The 24,353-nt window shown below is 30.9% G+C and overlaps 1 protein-coding gene across 1 annotated transcript; it reads right to left on the bottom strand.

The window, feature by feature from the left end:
- Positions 1-1,000: 1,000 nt before the first annotated feature.
- On the bottom strand, positions 1,001-8,465 carry LOC120089702 (serine carboxypeptidase-like 35). The gene is made up of 8 exons (XM_039047067.1): positions 8,035-8,465; positions 4,758-4,862; positions 4,464-4,652; positions 3,984-4,072; positions 3,352-3,648; positions 3,003-3,139; positions 1,618-1,710; positions 1,001-1,360 (listed from the first exon to the last, which is right to left on the bottom strand). The coding sequence occupies exons 1-8, from the start codon at positions 8,303-8,305 to the stop codon at positions 1,099-1,101; spliced, it is 1,443 nt and encodes a 480-aa protein (XP_038902995.1). The 5' UTR covers positions 8,306-8,465; the 3' UTR covers positions 1,001-1,098.
- Between the last annotated feature and the right edge of the window lie 15,888 nt (positions 8,466-24,353).

Below are 24,353 nucleotides of genomic sequence, written 5' to 3'. Positions count from 1 at the left end.
ATAAAGATAAATGAAGAACTTTTTCGTTGAATTGTTGAAGATATTCAAGTGGGTTATATTTTTGTGGACCTTGTGGGGACTAAAATGTAAAGATGAAGATTAGATGATTCTAGGATGTGGTATTTTATTTTTCTTTTCCTTTTAGTTTTGGTCTCGAGTAGTGAGTTTTTTAAATAGGTTGCCTAGTTTTAGATTGGGAAAAATTAGATGAGTTGCTTATCTTTTTACTTTTAAAAAAAAGTTAAAAAAAAAATAAGCATAAAAATAGATATGTCAAATCGCGTGTCAGATACGTATTTGAGAATTGAGAAGTATCTGTATCTGATACGTGTCTGATACGAATTCTTTACCTTAGATGAAGTATCTATACATCATAGATGTTCACTTTGTCAGAGACCAAGTTCTTCACGATGCACTTGAAGTACGCTACGTTCCCTCATCCAGTCAGCTAGCTGATTATCATACAAAGCCGCTAACACACTCACAGTTTCAATGTCTTCGTTCCAAACTTAGGGTAATTGATCTGACCTCTCGTTTGAGGGGAAATTTTAGGGAGAATCGCCACATAAGCCGTGCCAACGAGTCAACAAAGCTTGCCAAGCTGGCAACCAATCATCAATCAAATATCCCACTTCACCATCTTCCAGAAGCTCCAGTTGAATAGAAATTGGTTCGAAGGAATATTCTCCTATCTAATGAAATCTATCCATCTATATATTCATGTAATTTTTATGCATTTATTCTTTATTATTCTTTTCCTAATTTGAAGGGATCTCCTATGTATAAATAGTAAGCATTCCATCAGAATTTATAATCGAATATTAGAGTAAAGATTTCTCCCAAAACTTAGCAGATCTTCAAATCGTAATTTTAGCAAGTAAAAAACTCTCAAAGGAAAAAAGAAAAACAAATACCAAAATGCAAATCAAGTCAAAATTTATTTAGGTTAATCTTACCTTTCTTTTATTAATCATAAAGTCTCACTTCAGAATACAAATAGTACAATTAACAAACAAACAAGTTTATTTATATTAAAATAAAGAAACTTAAAATAAAATAGTTATCAAACAGAGACAATAATAAAATTGATTTTAATAACTAAATTTTGGGAGTTATGGGCAAACGATGGTCCGCAAGAAAGTAAACGAATAGAGCAAGTGATTGTTGAGGAGCAAAGATTGGGGCTTGGTGGCCTGCCCCTCTAATGGTAGCCAAAGTGAGGCCTTCTTGGTAGGTTTCAACCCAACCAGCCACTTGATGCCTCTCAAACCAAGCCCTCCATTCTTCTTCAACTTTTAACCCCATTTTCTTTATGCTATATCTTGTCGATGTTATTGGTATTCTTCCATCTGTGTCACCGCTGCAAAATTACATGCAATTTTAGAGTAATTTATTGATTAAGTCATATTTCATCTATACAACAATAATGATGTGTTTGATCCAAGGAGTTGTGAACTCCACTCCTTAGATCCCACTACTAAAAGGCATCAATTTTATACCTTCACAACTCTCTAGACTTCTTTATAATTCTTGAAGCTCACCGTTCGACTCATTGCCTCAAATATATCCCGAGAGTTTTTAAGGAAATTAAAGAAGAGAAATATAAATGGAAATTACCTATAAATCCAAACGCGGTATTGTGCTTGGAGCAACTTGTGAATGATTGGCAAGACAGAGTCAGGAGCATCAATCCAATCTTGGATGACATTACTGCCAACCAACATATCAGCAGCAAATTTTTGGTATGAAGGGTTACAAAAGCTCATAAACCAAAACTATATATTAAAAGATAACAAAATATGGTTAAGTTACAAGTTGAAACTTTCACAAGGTATCTCTATCTTCAATACATTTGTAAAGCTTATAAAAGTGTTTTGTGTCATTTTTTAAAATCTTTCAATTTTGTGGCTAATAGATTCCTAAACGTTAAAAGAGTATGTCCAGTAGATCTCTTATTCTTATTTGTTGGTAACAATTTTGTTTTTAGTTTCCTATTTTTAAACATTGTGCTCTTTTTCCTCATAAATTTCTTAAGTTATGGTTTTTACTTTTCATTTCTCACTGGAGAAACATTTGGATTTTTGGCCAAATTTTCAAAAAATATTTTTTTAAAAAACTACTTTTTCTTTTTTAATTTTCAAAGCTCAATTTGAATTTTTAAAACATTTTTAAAAAGTAATAACACAACCCAAAAAAAAAACTAATAGATAGAAGTAGTGTTTGTGAGCTTAATTTTCAAAAACTAAAACCTAAGATTCCATTTCGTAATCATTTTATTTTTTTTTTAATTTTTGAAAAATAAGTCTATTTAATTACCCTCATATTTCTTACAATGATTTGCATCTTTTTTAAGTGGTTAAATTCTTGGTCAAATTTCAAAAACAAAAATAAGTTTTAAAAGCTACTTTTTTTAAGTTTTCAAATTTTGGCTTCGTTTTTTGAATTATTGGTAAAAAGTAGATAACAAAGAAACAAAGATGAAGGTGGAAACGGTATATATGCTTAATTTTCAAAAAAAAAACAAAAAAACAAAAAAACAAAATGGTTACCAAACGGACCCTTTATTTATCAAATGGAACTTAACTTACAATCTTATGTTTAATAAATTATCGACTAATTCACAATTTTTTGCACCAAAAAACATTGACTTCATTCGGACACAATGTTGACTTTTCAATTTGTAAAAAATAAGCATATGAACTTTAAGTACAGTCTAATTATAAGTCAGAGATTTGTTAAGCACAAAATATAAGTGAAAAGACCGAATAATCATTTATAAAATTAAAAAACTTATCAAACACACAATCGAAAGTTTAGAAGTCTATTAGACACTCGATCAATTTCTTGTTAATTTCATATAATATAAACTTTATGAAACAAAATTCTAACCGCTGACAAACTCTTTTTGTGTAAATTTGATTTTAGAGACTAAACTTGTAATCCAATTTGAAATAAACATATAAACATTAAAAAACAACATAAACTAACATAGAAATAATTACCTGCAAGGGGTGTAAGGATATGAAAGTTTGGTGACATTAGCATGAAGAGCCCTTTGAACATCCTCTCTACTCAAATACTTTTCTGCATAATTTGCACTACATGGATCATAGCCTCTTGGTAGCTTACTCCATAATTTCTAAGTAAAAACCAAAAAAAAAAAACAATAATCAAAATCCATCCACGAAAAACATATATAGAAGCTTTAAATTAAGGGGTTAAAACCGACCATAATTTAGTGAATACATCACCAACTACCATCAATATTTAATTTCACTTTTGTGATTGTAATTGAACTACAAAAACATAAGATTAAATTAAAGTTTGTTCGAGAGAGATAAGAAGTCTTACATATTTCGAGAAGATTCCAGGAATAGTATCGAGGAGTCTGACCATCGAGTCGAAAGAAGAGGACGAAGAAGAGAGGCAAGTTGGAGCATAAATATTATAGATATCAATTTTGGAGTAAGAAACTAAAAAATCTCTATAGTAATTAAGGCAAGAAAGTGTTAGGTTTTCGATGTCAACTGAAAAATTGCAATCTTTGAAGATGTTGGCATGGAGTTGATCTGATATTATGGCATGGCTCCATGCAAATTCAACCATTCCCATTGTGTCTGTTTCATCATTGATGGCTGCATTTCCAATCTAATTATTTATATATAAAAAAAAAAAAAAAGATCATATATTAATATTACTTGTTTGATTAATTTATTCTTTATTCCCTACAAAACATATTAGTATACATATCATAAAAGAAAAAAAAAACAGTAAACTACGATCAAATGAAATAAAGTAATCTAAAAAGCGGTTATATAATAATTTATTTTATTTGTTACGAAATAAAGCATAACTCAATTATGACGGGCATGCACAGTACTTATATTAAAATGGGAGACTCAAATCTTCCCGTCTATATTGGGTTACTAATAACTAAAAAATTTATTCTTTTGTTATAATTATTATTTGAAGAGGGAACTTACCAATAAGCCCTTGAGGTTAACAATCAAATCTTTGCTAGAATTTTTGTTTCTCTCATAAATGAGCTCAGCAAGTTGGGGAGCATAATGTCCTTCAAACAATTAATATAGAAAAGAGAGAGAGTAAATATGTCAATAATAAATGTATAAGCTATATTTGGATAACAATTCATACAAATACACTATAAACACACTTGAACCAAATACAATAAAATAATATTTACAAGCTACGACTTTTTTATTATATTTTTTTCGTTTAACAATTTCAGAGATAAGAGATTGAACCATCAATATTTTAGAATAAGATAAATGACATTAATCTTCATAATTTATATATTGTCCCAATTTAGAGATTTTTTTTTAACCGTCAATATGGGCATATAAAGCTCCATGAATATTTAGAACAAACTTATATATTATCGATCTTGAGGTTTGATCCTCCCATCTCAAATATCGTAAAACAGAAAGGAAAAGAAAAATTACCAGCATAACTCTCCCCAGCAATATAGAAATCATGAAGTTTGAAATTTGGAAACCTTTTGAACCAACCAATAAGAAAAGCATGAGAATCTTCAGCTGTGACTTTATCTCCAAGCTTTTGTAAATCTGATGATTTGTTTGTATAAGAGAATCCCACTCCCACTGGTGACTCCAAAAATAGCATATTTGCAGCTGTTGCAAAAAAATAAAAAAATAAAATAAAAATAAAAAACCACTTTATTTAATGGAGATTATATGAATTATGTGAATTAAAAAAAAATCGAAATTAGGGTATACCTTTATTCCAAGAGAAAGGGTTGAGTTTTAGCTTTCCATTGCTCTGAACAAGGAAGGGCCCAAGTTCTTGAGCAGCTCCATAAGCTATGGAGGAGCACCCTGGCCCTGATAATATCAAATTATTCACTAAAAATATTATTCTTCCTCAAATTCAATTCTATACATAAGGTACTCCCATGGAAGGGGAAATTTTTTTAACTAATTAATCTTTTAATTAATTAGTTAGATTATGTTTAGGTTAATCATCACATTCGTATAACGTAAAAGACACATCTAAAACGTCTTAATTGAATCGAGATAAAATCTACTTGGCTTAGATAAATGTTAATTTTAAAGTAAAAATATTTATTATACGGACAATACTTTTTGGTAGATAAGTTTTGGTTCTAGTTTCTATTTGGTCATTGTTTCAAAAATGTTATATATTCTACTCTTAAGTTTTGAATTTAATTTTTTATTTGGTCTCTAAATTTCAAAATGTTACATTTTTATCTTTGATTCTCTTTTAGTTTTGTTCCAAATTGGTCCGTAGGATTTCAAAATTTACATTTTTAACTTTAGTTTTTCAATAAATATTCACTTTCAATCCTTGATATTAATGTTTATCAATTAATTAAATTAAAGAAATTAATTAATTATAATTAAATTTATTTTCACTATTTTTTCTTCACTATTTAAAATTAATTAAAAAAATTATGTCATAATTATTTTAAATAAGTTAACTGAAAGTTGACGTTAAAGAACCAAAGTTGCACCTGTAAAAACTTAAGTGTAAAAGTATAAAATATTGAAACTTGAAGATCAAATGAAAATTAATCTCAGAACTTAAAGGGGGAAATGTAATATTCTAAAATTTAAAGACCAAAAAAAAAAAATTAAACTCAAAACTCAAAAAAGGTAAATAAAATATTGAAATTTTAGGGATAAAAAGGAAATATACTCAAAACTAGGGACTAGAAGGATATTTTCGTTACACATTATAATAATACCTTGATGTATTGAATGCATGCTAGAGATCATCATAGACAAAATAATCTTAATCTTCAAGTTTTACTTATTAATTTAAATTCTAATGGAAGTTTATTAGTGTGTATAAAGGTATTCAATATAAATACTGAATTAAAAATATATTGCATATTGGTGCTTAAACTAATAAAAGGAATATAAGTTAATTAAATTAAACTTTTTCTTTCAAAGTAAAATAATAAACTTTTCCTCAATTTTTTTCTCCTTTTTAATAAAGATTCTTGTATAGTATAAACAAAATTGTCTTAAACAATAGAGACGAAAAAGACCAAAAGACATCTTCATCCCCGCTTCCACTTCGTTGTCATTCTCCACTTCATTGTCATTCTACCGAAAGTAAAATAATTCATTATCTTGATAAACATGAATGGAAAAAGTCGATCATACTAAAATAAAAGGAGAGTAAAATGTCCATTCTAGTATATCGCATCATACCAGATCTAAATGTTCTCATTTATATGATTTTTAATGTTATATTCCAAAATATTTTTTAATAAGCACATTTTTATTAAACATTTTATTCAAGTATATAAACTTCATATAAAAGATTTATTTCCAATGCAATAATATGAAATTATACCTTAGCCCAAACAATTTTATATATATAATTCAAAATAAAATATTAAAAGATATAAATTTAAAGTAGAATAAATATTCTTTTAAAAAGAAAAAAAGTAGAATAAATATTAAAATTTATAATTAACATTTTTAATATTAGATTATAATATAGACAAAAGTTACATCAATCATAGAGTAACACTGTAGTCATTTTCCACAAAGTGACATGCTTTCATAATCTCCAATGGCAGAAATTTATTAAAATGTTTTTTTTTTCTTGTCGTTATATTTAGTTTAAATGCTCACAATTTTTTTTAATATTCTCAAATCTCAACTCCTTATTTATTAGGGAAATTGGAGAAAAACAATATTTTTGTAGCACACGTTTAATTTGAATGTCTAAAAAAATTAAAATTAAGAAAATATTTCGATTATTAGGCTTTTATTGGTCTCAACATATTAAATATCGTAAAAATATTTAGTAACAAATCTATATTCTTATTGATCATTCTATTTATATTGTAATCAATATTTAAGATTATTTTGTTTTAATAAGAAAATCACTAAAAAAAATTATCGTTTTGAAAAAGATTTCATATTGAGTTATTTCTATCAAAATATTAATCGCACATATTTTCCAAACTTGATTTTCAAATTTACGTTGTAATCTATAAAGTTTAAATAAACAAAAATTAAAGTATTAATACATTAAAAGAAAGAGTATAATAGGTGTAAAAGCACACTTAGTCACGAGGTCCAAGTCAGAAATTTTTTATAAAAGAGAGACAAGACTTTACCTTTATTATATATATACTACTTTTATCTATTAATTTTGATTTTATTTATTTTGATTTTTTATATTTTTAAAAATGTTCGTTTTGATCTTACTTTTAAAATATGGTTTTCATACTCTACCGTTTGTTCAATTTTATTTCATTTGTTGGTTTTTAAAAAAAAATTAAGAAAACTACCTTTACTAATCCTCGAGTTTTTTTTAAGAATAAGTGCATTAAGTTTATAAGTTTTCAAAATGTAATTTTTTAGTCCTCGAGTTTTTACTAATAGGTTTAAAAAGCTATCGTTGGATATTAGATCTATATGTAAAAGTGAGAATTTTGCTCCCATCATTTTCATGTTTAAAATGACTAAAATGACCATTTTTTAACTACAAGAACCAAAATAAATTAAATTTAAAAGTACAATAACTAAAATAATCATTTTAAAAATATAAGACTAGTATCAAACAAAGTTGAAAGTACAAAATGAAAATAAAATATTTTAAAAATATAAAGATCAAAATGAACAAAAATTAAAAATATAAGCACCAAAATAACATATAAACCCTCCTTCTCCATCAAAATATATAATGATTCTAAAATCTTCATATTTTAATATATTGTCATTTTACTTTTCTTCTCTTGTCTATTTTTTTTTTTTTTTTTTTTTTTTCTTTTTGAGTATAAAGAAGTTGGGAGATTCAAATGTGGTCGTTAACACATATAAATGATACTCCACTTTAAAATAAAACACACCCGAAATTTCATCCTAAATTTTATTCATAATTGAATTTAGGATATTTTTTTTTGAGAATGTTGTCAGAAGAACTAACAAAAAAAAATATCAAAATCTAGAGGTGTTTTTGGGAACACTTTCAAAGATAGGGACTAAATAAAAATAAGAGAGAGAACAGAACCTCCATTGAGCCAAAGAACAAGAGGCTTAAGAGCGACGTCGTTTTGAGCCTCAAAGAACCAGTAAAACAGAGCCTTCTCTTCACTCTGCCGGAGTTTGATATAACCGGCATAGTGCCGGAACTCCACCGGCGGCTGGTCCGGCAAATTGACCACTCGATCAGCCTCTCTCCGCTGTGAATCTCCGTCGTCCAATTCCTCGGACGAGAAAACCGCCGCCGTAGAGAGTAGTAAAGTGAAAAACAAGGGCAAGAAATTCAAAGAATGTGCCATCGCCGATTGAAGAGCAATAATTCAGTTCTCTCTTTGTAATTGAAGAGAGAGAAAAAGAGAATGAATTTGGAGAGGGAAAAGTGAAGAATTTGAAGATTTAATATTACATGTAAAAAGGAAGATAGTGTGTTTCAATAAAAACGTTTGTTTGGCAATGTTTACTCTCTCTACCTTTTTCAATTAATTGGAGAAAACTTTATCAAATGTAATCATTTTCAAGTTTAAATTTGAATCTAATCCTTCAACTTTTGAGATTATTCCGTTTAAGTACTTAATTATTAAGTTAATTAAAATATTGTTTTCATCTATATAAAATGTCAATTTTGGATATTAAATCTCTTTGTAAAAGACAGAATTTTAATGGCCTGTGAGGCATATTGAATTACATTTTATCTCAAAAAAAAATAGAGAAAGGGATACTTTTTCTAAATTGTTTTTCTAATTTAAAATAATTATAAAAAAAACTACCACAGGAGCTTTTTAAACCTATTATTAAGAATTCAAAGACTAAAAACATATATTTTCAAAAATTAAAAGAACAAATGCACATATTCTTAAGAACTTGGAAACTAAAAAATACATTTTGAAAATTCTATGACAAAACTTACATATTTTTAAAAATTCAGAAACTAAAAATGTAATTTTCTCAAAACTTTTTGTTATCTATTAAGATCTCCATTATAAAATTTGAAAACATATTCATATATTGTATATTCTTGTAGAAAAATTATTATTATTATTTAGTTAATTTCGATAAAAATTAACTTCAAGGGACTATACTTAAGATTTATTAAAAATATAGGAACTAGAATTGAACAAACAAATCCTAAAGTCTAAAAGTAAAAATAGTATTTTAATATGAGTATTATTATTATTATAAAATTCAGAAAATTTCAAAAGCATCACCGAATTATAGAATTTATTGTCGATTCCACCCTCAATCGTTCAATTTTTATGAATAATACTCTATTCTAATGCTATGAAATTTTCAGTTAAACCCTTAAATAGTACAATATTTAAGGATTTAATAGCAATAATTTTGTTAGTTTAGAAGGGAAGTTTGTCAAGATAGCCCATTAAGTTGTAAGGCCAAGCCCATTTAGAAAAGGTTGAGCTATGACTATTTCCTTCTAGAAACTCTTCATCTATATATGAAGCATAGATACAATACAGACACGAGATACGAATATAATAGAATATGACGATACGTCAATTTCTAAGAAACTAGGATACTAATAAGTTGAAGATACGTTTTTTTTCTTAAGAAAAATCTAGGATATAGATAAATTTAGCATACAAGTTAATGACAATAGTACCAAATACGATACAAAAAGAAACATCTAAGATGTTGAAGTAAATAGTCAATAAAATGTAATAAAAAAGTGACTCATATTGATTAGAGAAGAAGAAAATTAGAGGGAAAAGTATGAAGATAAACGAAGAACTTATTTGTTAAATTGTTGAAGATATTTAAGTGGGTTGTATTTTGGTGGACTTTGTGAGGACTTAAATTTGAAGATGAAGATTAGATGATTATAGGGTTTGGTCTTCTTTTTTCTTTTTCTTTTTTTTTTTTTTTCAAGTTTTGGACTCGAGTAATAAACTTTTTAAATAGACTGCTTACTATTAAATTGTAAAAAATTAGATGAGTTGCTTATCTTTTTTTTTTCTTTAAAAAAGGTAAGCGTAAAAATAGATACATCAAATCGCATGTCAAATACGTATCTGAAAAGTATCTGAAAGTATCGGTATCTAATACGTGTTTGATACGGATTCTTTGTTTTACCTGAAATATATGTGCTTGATAGCTCTTCATCAAGTGAAGATAATTCATCGTTAAAAGTGTATTATTGTTGACTCTGGCTCTTATATATGGCTATCAATCAGGCAAATTTATGTGAAAACTGAAAAGCATTATATTTCAATATTTGAAATTCCCTCTTTTTGAATTTAAAACAAGAATGAGTAGAAGATTGAAAAAACACAAACAATTATTTCAACTATGTACTAAAAAGGGGGAGACCACTTTTTAAAATCTTTTAGTTTCTTATTTACCTTTTTATTGTCAGGTTTGTAGAATCATCATATATTTTAGTGAGAACAAAAAGATAGGAAGAAAAACAAGCTGTAATCCAAGATCACTCTAGAAAAACACTAATTTAATGCTTTATCTTTGAATCCTTGATAATATTGATAGATATCATTCGAGATAAAGTATATATGATTGATTGACTACTTCAATCAGTGATAGGTGTTTAGCATGAATATCTAAGAAGCACATACATAGATACGGATACGATACGGTGATTCGTTAATTTCTAAAAAACTAAGATACAAATACGTTGAAGATATGTTTTATATATATATACACAATGTCTAATTAATTGCTATAATAGTTATTTTAAGTTAGATTAAAATAGATTCAAGAAGAGAGTGAAAACTTAAAAAAAAATCCTAGTAACGTAGAGTGATTGTTAAGTGACTAGAGTAGATGATAGGAAAGAAATAGAAGACGAAGATTGAATAATGAAGTTGAGGATGGGAAGAATGAAGATTGAATAATAGAAGACAAGAAGGGAAGAATGAAGATTTAATTATTTTCTGGTTTTTTTTTTTATCTTTTATGTTTTTATCATTTTTAATTTGTTTTGTTTTGGATTACTCAATTTAAGTGGACTTTTATGTTTGAAAGTGATTTTAAAATGGATGAAATCACTTTTGTCATTTTCAAAATCACCGTGAAACATGTTTAATTCTTCAAAACTAATTTTGATAATATGAAAATTGCATTTAAAAGTATAAAATTGAAAACTAAATTAATTTTGAGTAATTAAATGTGCCTTTTTGAGTGATTTTAAAAATAATAAAAAAAAAAGTTATTTTTGATGATTTTAAAATCACTCCTAAACATGCACTCAAATAAAATGGGTTGTGGGTTAGACTTTTTAAGTAGTTAGGCTTAAATTTGAAGGAAAAAAATTGACCTACGTATCCTTCACGTATCTGAAGCAGGCCAATTTACATCATCGTAGAATTTCATACGAAAGATACTCAGAGCTAGAGAAGAAAGGGTTATTTTACTTTGACGAAATTTATATTATGTTTAATGAATCACATGAAATAAAGAGATTGTCACAATTTACTTCCACAACTTCTCGCGATTCGATGGAATTTTATTACTTAAGCACCTAGAACCTTTCCCTAAACATAGCCGTGATAACATTTGTCCTTTTTGCTTGCCCTTTTTTTTTATAGGCTTATAGCAGAAGTCAGGAGTGTGAAAGTCTAGTTGTCACTCGGAGCATGAAGCGACCGATTTTTTCGCGTGAACTAATTCATATCCATCTTTTTTGGTCTTATTGATCTAATCCCACCGATCCTCGCATCGGCTCTGCTAGTTGGCTTTGCTATCAAGCACCTCGCCCCTATAGCTTATGGGCAAATCCCATTCCCCCAGCGGGGATGAACGAGTATGCGGATAAATGAAAGTTGAGGTGACTAAGGTTGAAGATGTAGCATTAGCCACTGTTTAAGCACGTAGTGGTTCGAGCCGGTCGAGAGTACGAGATTACTGACCGAAGACTCATCAATTGAGATGGGCGGAAGTCGTACATTGTTTACCCGAGAATAAGTGAATTCCATTTCCAGAGAAATGGAGCCTTGACCTAAGGCAGAATGATATGAGTGAGTTGCTTTCTCTTGATATATCCAGATCAAGATGGCCGAGGAAGACAGAGAGAAAACGGCTCGAAGATCCGGAGGATGTCAAGCGTGCTCTCCAGTTGGCTCTTCATGACGACTGATTTTTTTAGATATCCCACAATGAGAGCTATTAGGGAGTTTTTGTTGGGCCGGCTGAGTACGGAACGCTAGCTTTCTCTAGTTACACTTCGTCACGTGGCGGCCCTACAAGCATGGTATTTAAGAGATGCCCTAAATCTTGTATGATTGGTCGACAAGGTTGATGAAAAGAGCCCTTGCTACTTATTGTTGTTCCGCTTTGCCACTAGTCCGAAAGCCTTTTACACACAGTAGATTCTCACAATCCTTGTGGCAGCTCATAGCATTCGTCTTTCTTCCTTCTCTGCTGCACATCTATATTTTGCTTTATAGAGATCTTGACGATACGTCCCAAGTTGTTTTTTTCAAGCGTGGAAACTTCCCATCTATCTTGACCGGGAAGAGGGGGGAGGCCTTTTTTCAAAAGGATGAGAGTTTCAATCTCATTCTACGGTCGATTCGCCTTCACATACTAGCGTATGGAGCCTGTTTGCTTCAGGCTCATCAACATGTCGAACCACAACCGGGCCTTTGATTCCTTGACGCTATGTGGGAGAACTCAACCAATTGCGGGTTGGTCCAACCAAGAAAGGCATGAGAGTCTTTGGGCATTCATAGGTTTTTACTGACTCTCTCTTCTGATAAAAGAGTTTACCATCTGGACCTGGAGCTTTCTGAACTCTCTTCTCTTTAATTTAGGCTCCGAGTTATTTTTGGGTGGGATGGTCGACCTTTAAATTCAATATCAGGTTTTCATCAATTTCACATATAAAAAAAAAAAAAAAAAAAAAAAAAAACTCTTCTTTAAAAGATGCAAAAGGTGTTGATACGTCTCATCCACATAGAAAGCTTACCTTCTTCCACACATTACCGGTGGATGCTACAGCCGCGCCCTTTCTATTGTAGGATTAGAAGAGGGGTCTAATCTTTGAGAAAATCGGGGTTTTTTTCGTGAGCCGTATGCGGTGAGAGTCGCACGTACGGTAACGAGAGGGGTTCGTGTCTATACGTGTAGTGTGGTGGTTGGGCCTACCAGAAGAGGTATGCCCAGCGCGCGGAGGATCTGTTGAGACTTTCTAGAACTACTAAACGCTACGAAAGCCATAAAACTGCTCTATTGACTTTTTTCTACCCGCCTTTATTGGTATGGGTCACCCACCTAGGTAACAGTAGGCAAGTAGTTAATCATATCCCATTCTAGAACTAGAACAACCTACGGAAAAACAAATTGATTGACTATTGAGTGCGTCGCATCCGTCTTCAGGATGATCTAGTCACAGGTTTTCACTTCGGCGCAGCGATTCTTCCATACCAACTTAGCGGCCCGTATCGTAGAGGCTTTCAGTATACAGTGCCCACAACTATTCATAGTATAGTGGGGTTGTTGAAACACGAGAGTGCCCGCCCTTTCTTTCAAGTAGGCCACTTTTTCCGGAACGTGATCTAGTTCCTACCTTAACGCACTCCAAGTGTAGTTGCCAGTGTAGCATCTACGACTAAGGGGAATGGAATGTTGGCCACAGGGTGAGATGATCTTCTAATACGAGGACAAGTGACTGGTCAAGTGACCCGCCTGCTAGGGAAACTGGCTACTGGATTCGTGCCTAGCGCTGCACTGACGACGGTGGCTAGGAGGGTAAGGGCCTTCTATTTTTTTTTTCATCGTCACTATCTGCTTTATAGTCGAATCTGGAGATCGAAAGGAGCCCGAACCAAACCAAGAACGAAAACGGATTTTATTCTGGGATAAACATCGTGAGAAGTTGTCCAAGTTACGCCTTCGGTCTGTTTTTTGAGCAAGAATCACAGCGTTACCGCTCTGTGGCGGGGAAGGCAAATTTCTTACTTTTATCTGTTCTAGCTTCATGTTTAGTAGAAATAGAGTAGGATCCGACCTAAGATATGGTCAGTTAGCTCATCATAAATAGATTAACTGACGAGTGAGCATTTTCTGCATCAGTGGATGATGAATCACGAACATAATAATTTCTGGTATCACACCCTTCTCAAAGGAACCATACGTGACACTCTCGCCTCATACGGCTCCGTCCCGGCATCAGGACCTCCCCTTTCCTTTGACCAACGAGTCCTCAAACCAACTTGTCCTTCCTGCCTGAAAGGTTCAATCCCTTATGAGATTATTAATTTGGATTATCTGACTACTGATAAGGATTATCTTTTAAATGAGAAAAAAGAGAAAATATATATAAATTGTAAGGAGAAGAGACATAGGGAATTGTGTGAGTATATGAAGCAGGACATCCTTCTGCTTGGTGGTGTAATGCAAAAAGCTCAAGAGATCTATTGGAATCTCTATAACGTGGACATAGAAAGTAAAATAGGCTTAGTAAAGCAATATGAGACTCTTCCTGATCAAATCTTTGAATCGAGATCCCCCTTGGTCCTCAATAAGGGAAGTAGCACTAAGAACAGCGGAGGAACGCGATACAATACAAAACACCCATGTTACTTACCACACACCTGACGTCTGTCAAAGCTCAAAAATCCTCCTGCCCCGGCCGTACCACATTAATCGTCCTGCCTAGCTCTCCTTCAGGAGGCACATCGATGGATCTGATAGCAGCTCACCATCATGAGAATACAGCTTGGCAACTCCCGACCGATTACCTGCAACAAGCAAGGTTTTCGCTGCAATCCTAGATATCACTACGCAACACTCCTCTCGTTCACCTTGACCAATCACAGATCAGCCCGACTAACGGTCGCTTTGACCCTTTTCCGCGCTTCTTTCAATTTCCTTACATTCTAGCGTCTTGGCTTCCTCTTTTGATCCATCTTGCAAATGTTATTAGTAAGGGGACAAATATTCGTTGTATATCTATATTAGACTTTTGGCAGAAGATCGTTCGAAAGCGAGTAGCTAAGACCTCCCCAATCAGATATTATGGTGCCGGTATAGACCGAAATCCGTTATGGTCACCTACCAAGGTGAGTGAGCTAAGATCGTTTTTAGGGATCAAAAGTGTTGGTTTTAGAAGATGGAATGTCTAATGTTTTTTCACCTGGAGAACTAATTGGATTGTTGCGAACGGAACGAACGGGGTGGCCAATCTTCCTAACCGCACGCGGGCCGGGCTTAGATACGTGTATCTAGAAATTAAAAATAAAAATAAAAAAATCAGATACTTCAAATCACGTATCAGACACGTATCTGGACGTATCCATATCGTATTCATATCTAATATCGATTCTTTTCATAATTAGAAGTATATGTACTTCCTAAATGTTTATCAAGAGAGAATTTGAATGAATGTTTTACATTGTACTAATCATTTATTCTATTCGAACCATTATTTGCAAAATGTTTTACATTGTACTAGAATTGTTCGTTACTTTGAATTTGATTGAAATTTATGCAACCATCACTTGAGAAACTATACATAAAAGTACGAATGAAAAATAAAAATAAAAACCTTTTTTGGGACACTTTTTTATCTTTTGCTATTTAGAGAATACCCAAATTGTCCTTTATCCTTTTCTGATTGGCCCACTTATCCTTTCTTAAATTCAATTAGAAAAACACACCCATAAAGTTATTAAAAGCCACGCATGAGCTGGTTGAAAAAATCCCACCGGCACCCTATTCGGGGAAAAATAAAAACCGAATAATCACAATCAACATGCCTCTATAAAAATAATTAAAAATAAAAACTATACCTTAATTGTTGGAAAAAAAAAAGAAAAGCCCGACCCTCTATTTCTCTCACACCCACCCACATATTTAATAAATATAATGGTTAAATTCTTAACTATATTCCAAAAATAATACCAATTTTTTTAAAACTACTTTTTAGTTCTAAGATTTTGGATTGATTTTTTAAACTATTATTGAAAAATAGATAATAAATGAAGAAATTTTGAAATGAAAATAGCGTCTATAGACTTAATTTAAAAAAAATGGTTAGTAGACGTGGGCTAAGTTATTAAATAAAAACTCTTCTACTCACCTGCCAAAAAAAAAATCTGATATTTTAGTAGGGGTATACATGGGTTGGGTTGGATTGGGTTGAAGGTATTTTTTGGACCAACACGAAAATTCGGGTTGGTTTGATTGATAACCCAAATGACCCAAATAAAGTTCCCAACCCAACCCAACCCAACCCTTAAAATTCGGGTTGGGTTGGGTTTGGGTTGGGTGTTGTCGAGTTATAACTTATTTTTTTATTTTTAATGAAATAATGTAAATTTATATACTACACATAACTAATAACTAAAATCACATAAAATTAAGATGTTAAAATACCAAAATATCTATGATATTTATTGTAAACTTTAAATAGAGACAAATATCATAACAATTTTAAAGAAAATATTAAAAATTCAAAAATTAATCAATACAAATAAATCAAACTTTAAAACAAAGAGAAATATATATATATCAAAATTCAGGTTAGGTTGGGTCAACCCAAATTCTTTTTGGCCAACCTCCATTCAACCCAACCCAATAAAAATAGAAAAATTCAACCCAACCCAACCCAACCCAAGAACAAAACTAATCCAACCCAACCCTTACATTTTGGGTTGGGTAGTCCGGGTTATTTAAACACCCCTAAATTTTAGAATATAAATATAAAATAAAATTAATTATCATTTAATTATTTGAATATCAAAAGTTTTGTAACTTCTTTCTCTTTTTTTACAACTATAAAAGGTTTTCTCCAACTCATTTCAAAGAACAATGTGAAGTTCTTCTTTCCTTCATTTTTATGTTTCTCTCTTTCTGTTAAAGGTTCTCTCCTACTCATTTCGAAAGACAACTTGAGGCTTTTTTCTCCTTTATATTAAACATAATTTCATTATTTAAATTAAGAAAATTGTTTTAAATAGAAAAGTAGTTGAAGATATTTCTAAATATTGCAAAACGTCATAGTCTAAACAATGATAAACATCGATAAACACGGTTAAACATCTATCAATGTCTATCAATGATAAATGATACAGTGACATTTTGTTATATTTGTAAATATTTTGATCAGTTTACTATATTTAAAAATAATATTTTAAATTAATTAAAAATAAAGTAATAAGAATATTAATAATTAATAATAAAATTTTATATTAAATAGTTAAGATAACTATTGATTGTAAATATATTAAGTGAAATTTATTGAGTTTAAATAATACATTTATATTTAATAATTAATTAAAATAACAATAACGAATAGATGATGCTAATTTATCAATTAATTAGGTTAAATTCGTACTATTTATTTCCAGGTATAAAACTCTCACTCCTGTGAAAAGTATTTAAAAACTTATCTTAGATGGATTTTAAAGTTTTATAGATAAAGAAAAAAAAAAAAGCTAAATTTTAAAAAGTGAAATTATATGAAACAAACGAACTTGTGAATCAAATAGCTGTTCAGTAAATCTCATATTATTTCTTAACTTGAGATGATGTGGCGAAATATTTGCAATAATTAAGTATGAAATTTCTCATAATATTTCATAATACTATAATATTAGAAACTTCTGCATGGGTGTTCAGAAAATTATATACTGCGTTTATCAAAATTTATTGAATAGCATAATGTTTTTTAAAGTAAAGATTATACTCTAATTCTATTTTAATTATCCCGTATAGTTTTTAGTATTTTATATATATAATTTCTTAAGGGATTATTTAGGATGCTGAGTAGAGATAGGATGTCTGGAGTTCATATGTAGGTGAAGTTCATATATTTGTGAAATTCATATGTTTGTGTTTAAGGTGTAGAGTTATTTAGTCCGAGTTCATATGGCTGCGTTTGGAGTGAGAGTTGATTTCATATGTCTGGATATCTGATACAGTTTTCTAAAGTCTAAATAATATGTTTTTATGATTACTATTTTTGTTTTGAGACTTTTTTATTCAATAATTCTACCTATCTTTGTTTGAATAAAATATGGATTATAATTTTTTTAAATTTTTTTTATAACTTTTCTTTTTCTTCTTTCTTTCTTTCTTTCTTTCTTTTTTTTTGGTAATAAACAATAATTAACTTGTTACATTTCTTGCAGAAATATGGTTAAATAAAATGAAAAACCAAAGAGAAATCAAAACTTTTGATTCATAATTTTTCTCCATGAATTTCATTATCATCATCTTCTTTTTCTTCTTCTTCGTGTTGTTGCTCAATAATTTTACTATGTCATGAATTTTTTTATTAAAAATCTTCATCATCTTAGCAGCCAATGGAATGTCACCATATTTCTTCAAGAATTTCACTTTCAATTCCTCTAAATTTGAAAGATCATTAGAGAATGAATCTATATTTTTCACTAACTCTTGCTGAAAAATGTTCAAGAATTTTTTTTTATTTTATGGTTTTTTTGTTATATGTTACATACTTTTTAACTACATATATATTTTTCATCTAAATATTCTTAATACTCATTTGATATGTGAATTTAATTAAATAAAAATATTTTTTTGCAAATTTTTACGTATGCACTTAATGTAGACAAAGTCATCAGTCTTATAATAGTTGGAAGTGGTTGTTGAAATTGATTATCAAAGATGATTTTCGTTGGAGTTTGTAGTCGGAGGTGGTGGTTAAAGCCTAAAATTGGTCGCATGAAGGTGGTATTGGAGTTGGTTGTTGAAGTTTGTCATCGGAGGTATTTTTGAAGCCCGGAGTTGGTCAGATAAAAGTGGTCGTCGAAGTTGATCATTGAAGATGATTTTCACTGGAGTTTGTAGTCGGAGTTGACTGTTGGAGCCTGAAGTTAGTAGCATAAAGGTGGTATTAGATTTGGTTGTCGGTGTTTGTTGTTGATGGTGGCTGTAGAAGCCCTGTTGATCGTCAAAGTTGCTCGTTTAAAGGTGATCATCGAAGGTAATTTGCATTGGAGTTTGTAGTCACTTCATGTGGCTACCAGAGTCCGAAATTGGTTGTCAGAGTTGGTCACGCGAAGGTTGTCAGAGCCTGGAGTTGGTCGCTAGAGCTCTCATCGGAGGTGGTTGTTGGAGTCCAGATTTCATCGTTAAAGTTGTCATCGAAGGTTGTTGTCGGAGCCTGGAGTTGATCATTGGAGTTTTCGTCGGAGATAGTTATTGGAGCCCAGAATTAGTTCCCAAAGTGTGATCGTAGCTGATGGGTGGTGCAATTGAAAACATTGGAAGAAGGGAGAGTTGGGGTGAGTTGACAAAATACACCAACACCAACTCAATTCCACCGACATTTAAAGTTGGTAGGCCAAACAATGAGTTGGTAAATTATAACAACTCAATTCAACTCATGTTGGTGAACCAAACACCCCCTAAAGTTTCATAGACATCTTATTCTATATGAGAAAATAGATTGATGTAATAACTTTGTAAAGCACAACAAAGGTAGAGTATAAAGATTTGAATCTTTATTCTTATGAGTAGAAAAATTTATATGAGGTGGGGTGGGGCCGAAGATGCCTTTTCTGTTCCCATTTTTGCTTCTCGTTTAATTCTTCATCCTTATAAATTTTCCAATTTAATTTTGAGAGATCATGGTGAGGGTTCTCAATGAAAATTTTGCAGGGATTGAGTTTTTTGAAAGGAATTTTTACCCATTTTTTTAAAATGAATTAACTTAAATAACTACCATTGAAAAAAATTTAACTAAATAGATAACTTTCTCACTAATTTTTTTATAGGATTATTCAACATGGACAATTCGAATTTAAAGAGAAATTATTAGTTTTTTAGTATAGGAAATAATTATCTATCAAATTATTCATATATATAATTTAATTTAAATATTCAATTCAAACATATTCATTATCTTGACTATTAAACAATAAAAATTGAATAATATTTGTATAATAATAATAACATAACAATAAATATTGTAATAGATTAATAAAGAGGCAAATGAGGCAATGGCGGAGACAAAAGCAATTCCTCGTTCCCGTTTAGTTTATGAATAATTTTTCTCCTATTTCCCCTTTCATTCCTGCAAAGAAAATGAACATCTCTATTAAAAAAGTGAGAAGGTCAAATTTCATATTTCGAAATTCCATTTTCTTTTAATCAATTTACCATACCACACATAGTGAAATTTCAAGGAACTTTTTACCTCCAAAATTAGTCAATAGTCTACCAAATGAAAGAGGTATTGCCTTTATCCACTTGGTGAAAGGAAACCGAACTCCAAAAAATAAAATAAAACCATAAATTGCAAAAACCACATCCCAAAATAAGATGGTAGTGATAATTGTCCCCATAAACTTTTATTTATAAAAATTAAATCTCAACCAATGAAAAATATAAAAATTAAAATTTCAAAATCTGTTTTGATTTTCATAATTTTGGTTCAATATTCCTAATCTCCAAGCGAAAAAAGCTTGATTTGCTCGTTTCTCTCAACGATGATTTTCTAAGGGTACTTCTTTTCCTTTTTGAATAAAATCTAGTTTATTGAAATAACTACTAAAATATATTGAATGAGAATTTTGACTAATCACAAGTTGTCACATCATTACAATAAAAATCCATTTTATTGAATCAAAGAACAATACAAATTATTGTCCCTAAATTAAAATTTAAAGACAAATAAATGAAAAACCAAAAAGTGCCGCATGTTTTCATTCTTCCCATTTGATTATAGCGATAAGCTTATCAAATTCGACAATGATTCAGCTTGGACCATAATCGATAAATTTGACTAGAAGTCTAATTAGGACTAAAATTAAAAATTGGATCAAGTTGAGTTATTAAAGTCGTTTGAGTCCAACAATAAAAGCAATTTTTTAAAATTTTATTATTTCTCTCGCAATGAGAATCCACCGTGAAGATACAAGTATTTATAGAAGTTTGGAATGATAGGAAATCGCTATACAATCGTTATAACAATGATGGGCTGAAGTTCAGTGCAAATGGGCTTCAATGGAAATTTGGGTGAAAGAAAAGATTGGGCACAAGTCCAATCTTTGGGTCTCAAGTCTTGCCTATGCAAGGTTCATGAAAACCTCTATAAATAGAACCTTCACCCTTCATTTAAAAAGGATTGGAAGAATTAAAAGACACAATTTTAAAACTCTGAGGATTTGAAGTTCTAAAAATTGAAGCTTTAAAGACCTAAAGAATATAACTCATCTGAAGCGAAGATTATACGACTTCCAAACTCAAGAACTATAGCATCAAGAACAAACTACAAAATTTTCGAGATAAATCAATGTCAAGAACAAGCTGCAAAGCTTTTGAGACAAATCAACATTCGAGAACAAACTATAAAGCTCTCGAGACAAATCAACTTTGAGAACAAGTTGCAAAGCAATCAAGAGGAGTTTACTTTCTTCAAGAGAAAGAATCAAAGGATCAAATGTTAAAGATTGTACTCACTATACTAAAATCAGTACAAAAGGAAGTCCATTTCAATAAATCAATTTTTTCCAAAAATCTCATTGAACAAAATCTTTTGAATTTTCTAATGTGATTTGATTCTTCGCAGTGTATATATTTCCAATTTCAAAATCCATTTCATTGTGTAGTCGAACAACTTTGTGGAAGGAGAAGGAGGATGGAATGACGGAGGGGCAAAGGTTAAAGTGGAAGGTAGAGAGAAACTAGGGAGAGAAAAAAATTTTAGGAGAGAGATTTTGAGTAAAATGGGTTTAATTTTCACATTAACGAGAGCTTAAGGGTTTAACTTTTACATTTAATATCATTATTTTAGGACTTGATTTTAATAATCGAAAGTTTAGGGATAAAAAAAAGTTTGACGATTTTTAATTTTTATAATTGAAAATTGAAAGATGCAATTATTATCCATCATACTTCAAGAGTTAAGTTTTTGTAATTTTCAAAGAAAAAGAAGTTTCAAATGACTCATTTTCCACTTCTATTGTAGGGAAATTAAATTTAGGGTAGGGATGTCTAAGATATGATCTAAGTGCATACCAACCATTCACTTGCTTCCAAGCTCTTCAATGGTGAATGCTATCATCATGATGTTAACTCCCAATAACCATTAGAACACAAATGTCAAAGTGTTTACCATCATTTCAAAACCATAGGTGTCCATTTTTCATTTTTATTGTGACAAAAAAAACTTTTCAAATGGAGGCATCATGAATTCGAATGAAAAGGAAGGTTTACTTCAAGGGAACTAATATGATCAATGTCAATGTTTTTGAAAAATGGTCACTTGTTTTTGCAAATAGTCTTTTGTTTTTGTTGATAGGTACGCTAATCTTGACATACATATATAGTGACACAATAATTTTATTTTAGCTTGTTCAAGATTACATCTTCACTACGATCAAGTATTTTAGCAAGACAGATAAAGAATCAATAAATGAGATATGCTAAAAAAATGAAAAGATTCTAAGAATGAGATTAAAAATTCATGAATGATGTTTCATAGAGGTCGAAGGCATAATTTGAATTAATTAGTTTGAACCTACCACTAATTTGGAGTTATTGCTCCATAAAAGGAACAATTTTATTTTTCTCACAAACTCTTTCATGAATTGATTAGCGAACTTATCACCAATTTAGTAGGAGAGACTCAGATTGAAAATTCGTGAATGACAATAAATAGAAATAAAATGCATAAATTGAATCGATTATGATTATTTTTTATTTGTTAATTGCTTTACATTCTTACCATTTCTCTTTCATCTATAAATGATATACACAATTATTTTGTTATTTGTTTTTGTAAATTTTTCTCTCTCTTCTTTTAATTTTTTTAAACTATTTTTCTATATAATTGTAATTAGTAATTATGTAATATTTAATTTGTTCAATTAAAATATTTGTGTTAGAGAGAATAAAGGAATAAAGTTAGTTCATATTTTTCTAATAAAAAAATTATTTTAATTTTATTGGTTGATATAGTTGTAGTTTAGTTAATAATTATTTTTTGTGATATGTTGGGTGAAAATTTAACTTTCAAAACAAGAGGAACCAACATTTTGGTTGGAGAATCTCACATTGGAAAATTTGGTATGGGAAGTCTTTTTTATGTACTCCAATCTTGTGTTTTAGGTTTGGGCCCCAAGAGATACCTATGTTTTGGAGGGAGTGAGTAGATAGACAACTGGCCATCCATCCACTTCATTTGCCTATTTCGTTCTGTCCCTCCATAACAAGTTTTTGTTTTACATATTTTGCTCTTCACTTGATCGTCGTACCTTGACGATTTACTGTTCGTCATTCTGAGGGTCCTGCTGTTTCCAACAATTTTAAGACGTAACGACACATCATCAATGGCCCTCACTACCAACAATGATGTTATGATATCTGACCTCAACTGTCCATTCTGGTTCGAAGGCGCGAACTTCAAACGATGGAAGCAAAAGATGTTGTTCTTTCTCACTATTAAAAACGTCGCCGAAACTTGTACTAGAGCTAAGTCGATCGTCCCTTTAGAAAAACCAACTTAACAACAGATAAAAGAAGCTGCTGACTGGGAGGAGAAAGACTTTCTCTATAAGAATTTCATTTTTAAATGGTTTGGCTGATGATCTGTATGACTGCTACAATAGAATAAAGATAGCGAAGGAGGTTTGGGATGCCCTACAAAAGAAGTATGACAGCGAGGAGGCCGGGTCGAAGAAATATGTTGTTAGCCGTTATCTCAAGTTCCAAATGACGGATGACAAATATGTGGAGAACCAATCCCATGAACTTCAGAAGATAGCCCACGAGATAATTATTGAAGGTATGTCTCTAGACGAACAATTCTAAGTTGCTGTTATTATTGATAAACTGCATCCTTTGTGGAAGGACTTTAAGAACGCCTTGAGGCATAAGACCAAGGAGTTCTCATTGGAGAGTCTTATAACCCAGCTAAGGGTCGAGGAGGAAGCTCGGAAGCAGGACCAGAGGGAGGAGGTGAATGCAATACCTGGGAAACCCGTCTCTACCGTGGTAAAACCTGACCAAAAATCTAAGGGGACAAAGCGGAAAGGTCAGAACCGTGACTCCAGCAACCAGAACCAATAAAAAAAACAGTAGCCCCCTTCAAGAGAAACGGTACAGTTCCTCTGCTTTAATTGTAATAAACCTGGGCACACATGGCTAGGAACTGTAGGAATAAGCGTTGTCCTGATGGTCAGACGAACCTGACTGAAGAACTGTTAGTCTCCATGCTCACAGAAGTAAATGTGATTGGTTATTGTGAAGGGTGGTGGATAGACACTGGTGCCTACGTGCCATGTCTGTCACGACCTTAGTCTATTTAAAACTTATACTGAAACTAAGGATAAGAATATTCTGTTGGGAGATCACCACTCCATGAAAGTTTCCGGAACCGGCAAGGTGGAACTGAAGTTTACCTCTGGG

Source organism: Benincasa hispida, chromosome 11 (assembly GCF_009727055.1).
Source record: "Benincasa hispida cultivar B227 chromosome 11, ASM972705v1, whole genome shotgun sequence".
NCBI lineage: Eukaryota > Viridiplantae > Streptophyta > Magnoliopsida > Cucurbitales > Cucurbitaceae > Benincasa > Benincasa hispida.
The sequence above is the reverse complement of the archived record's forward strand: the minus strand, read 5'-3'. Positions and strand labels throughout refer to the sequence as shown.

Coding starts and splice junctions, on each gene's coding strand:
- LOC120089702 (XM_039047067.1), bottom strand. CDS start 8,305: ATGGCACATTCTTTGAATTTCTTGCCCTTGTTTTTCACTTTACTACTC. Junction 4,863..8,034: donor TGTTCTTTGGCTCAATGGAG/GTTCTGTTCTCT, acceptor TGATATTATCAG/GGCCAGGGTGCTCCTCCATA. Junction 4,653..4,757: donor CCCTTTCTCTTGGAATAAAG/GTATACCCTAAT, acceptor TTTTTGCAACAG/CTGCAAATATGCTATTTTTG.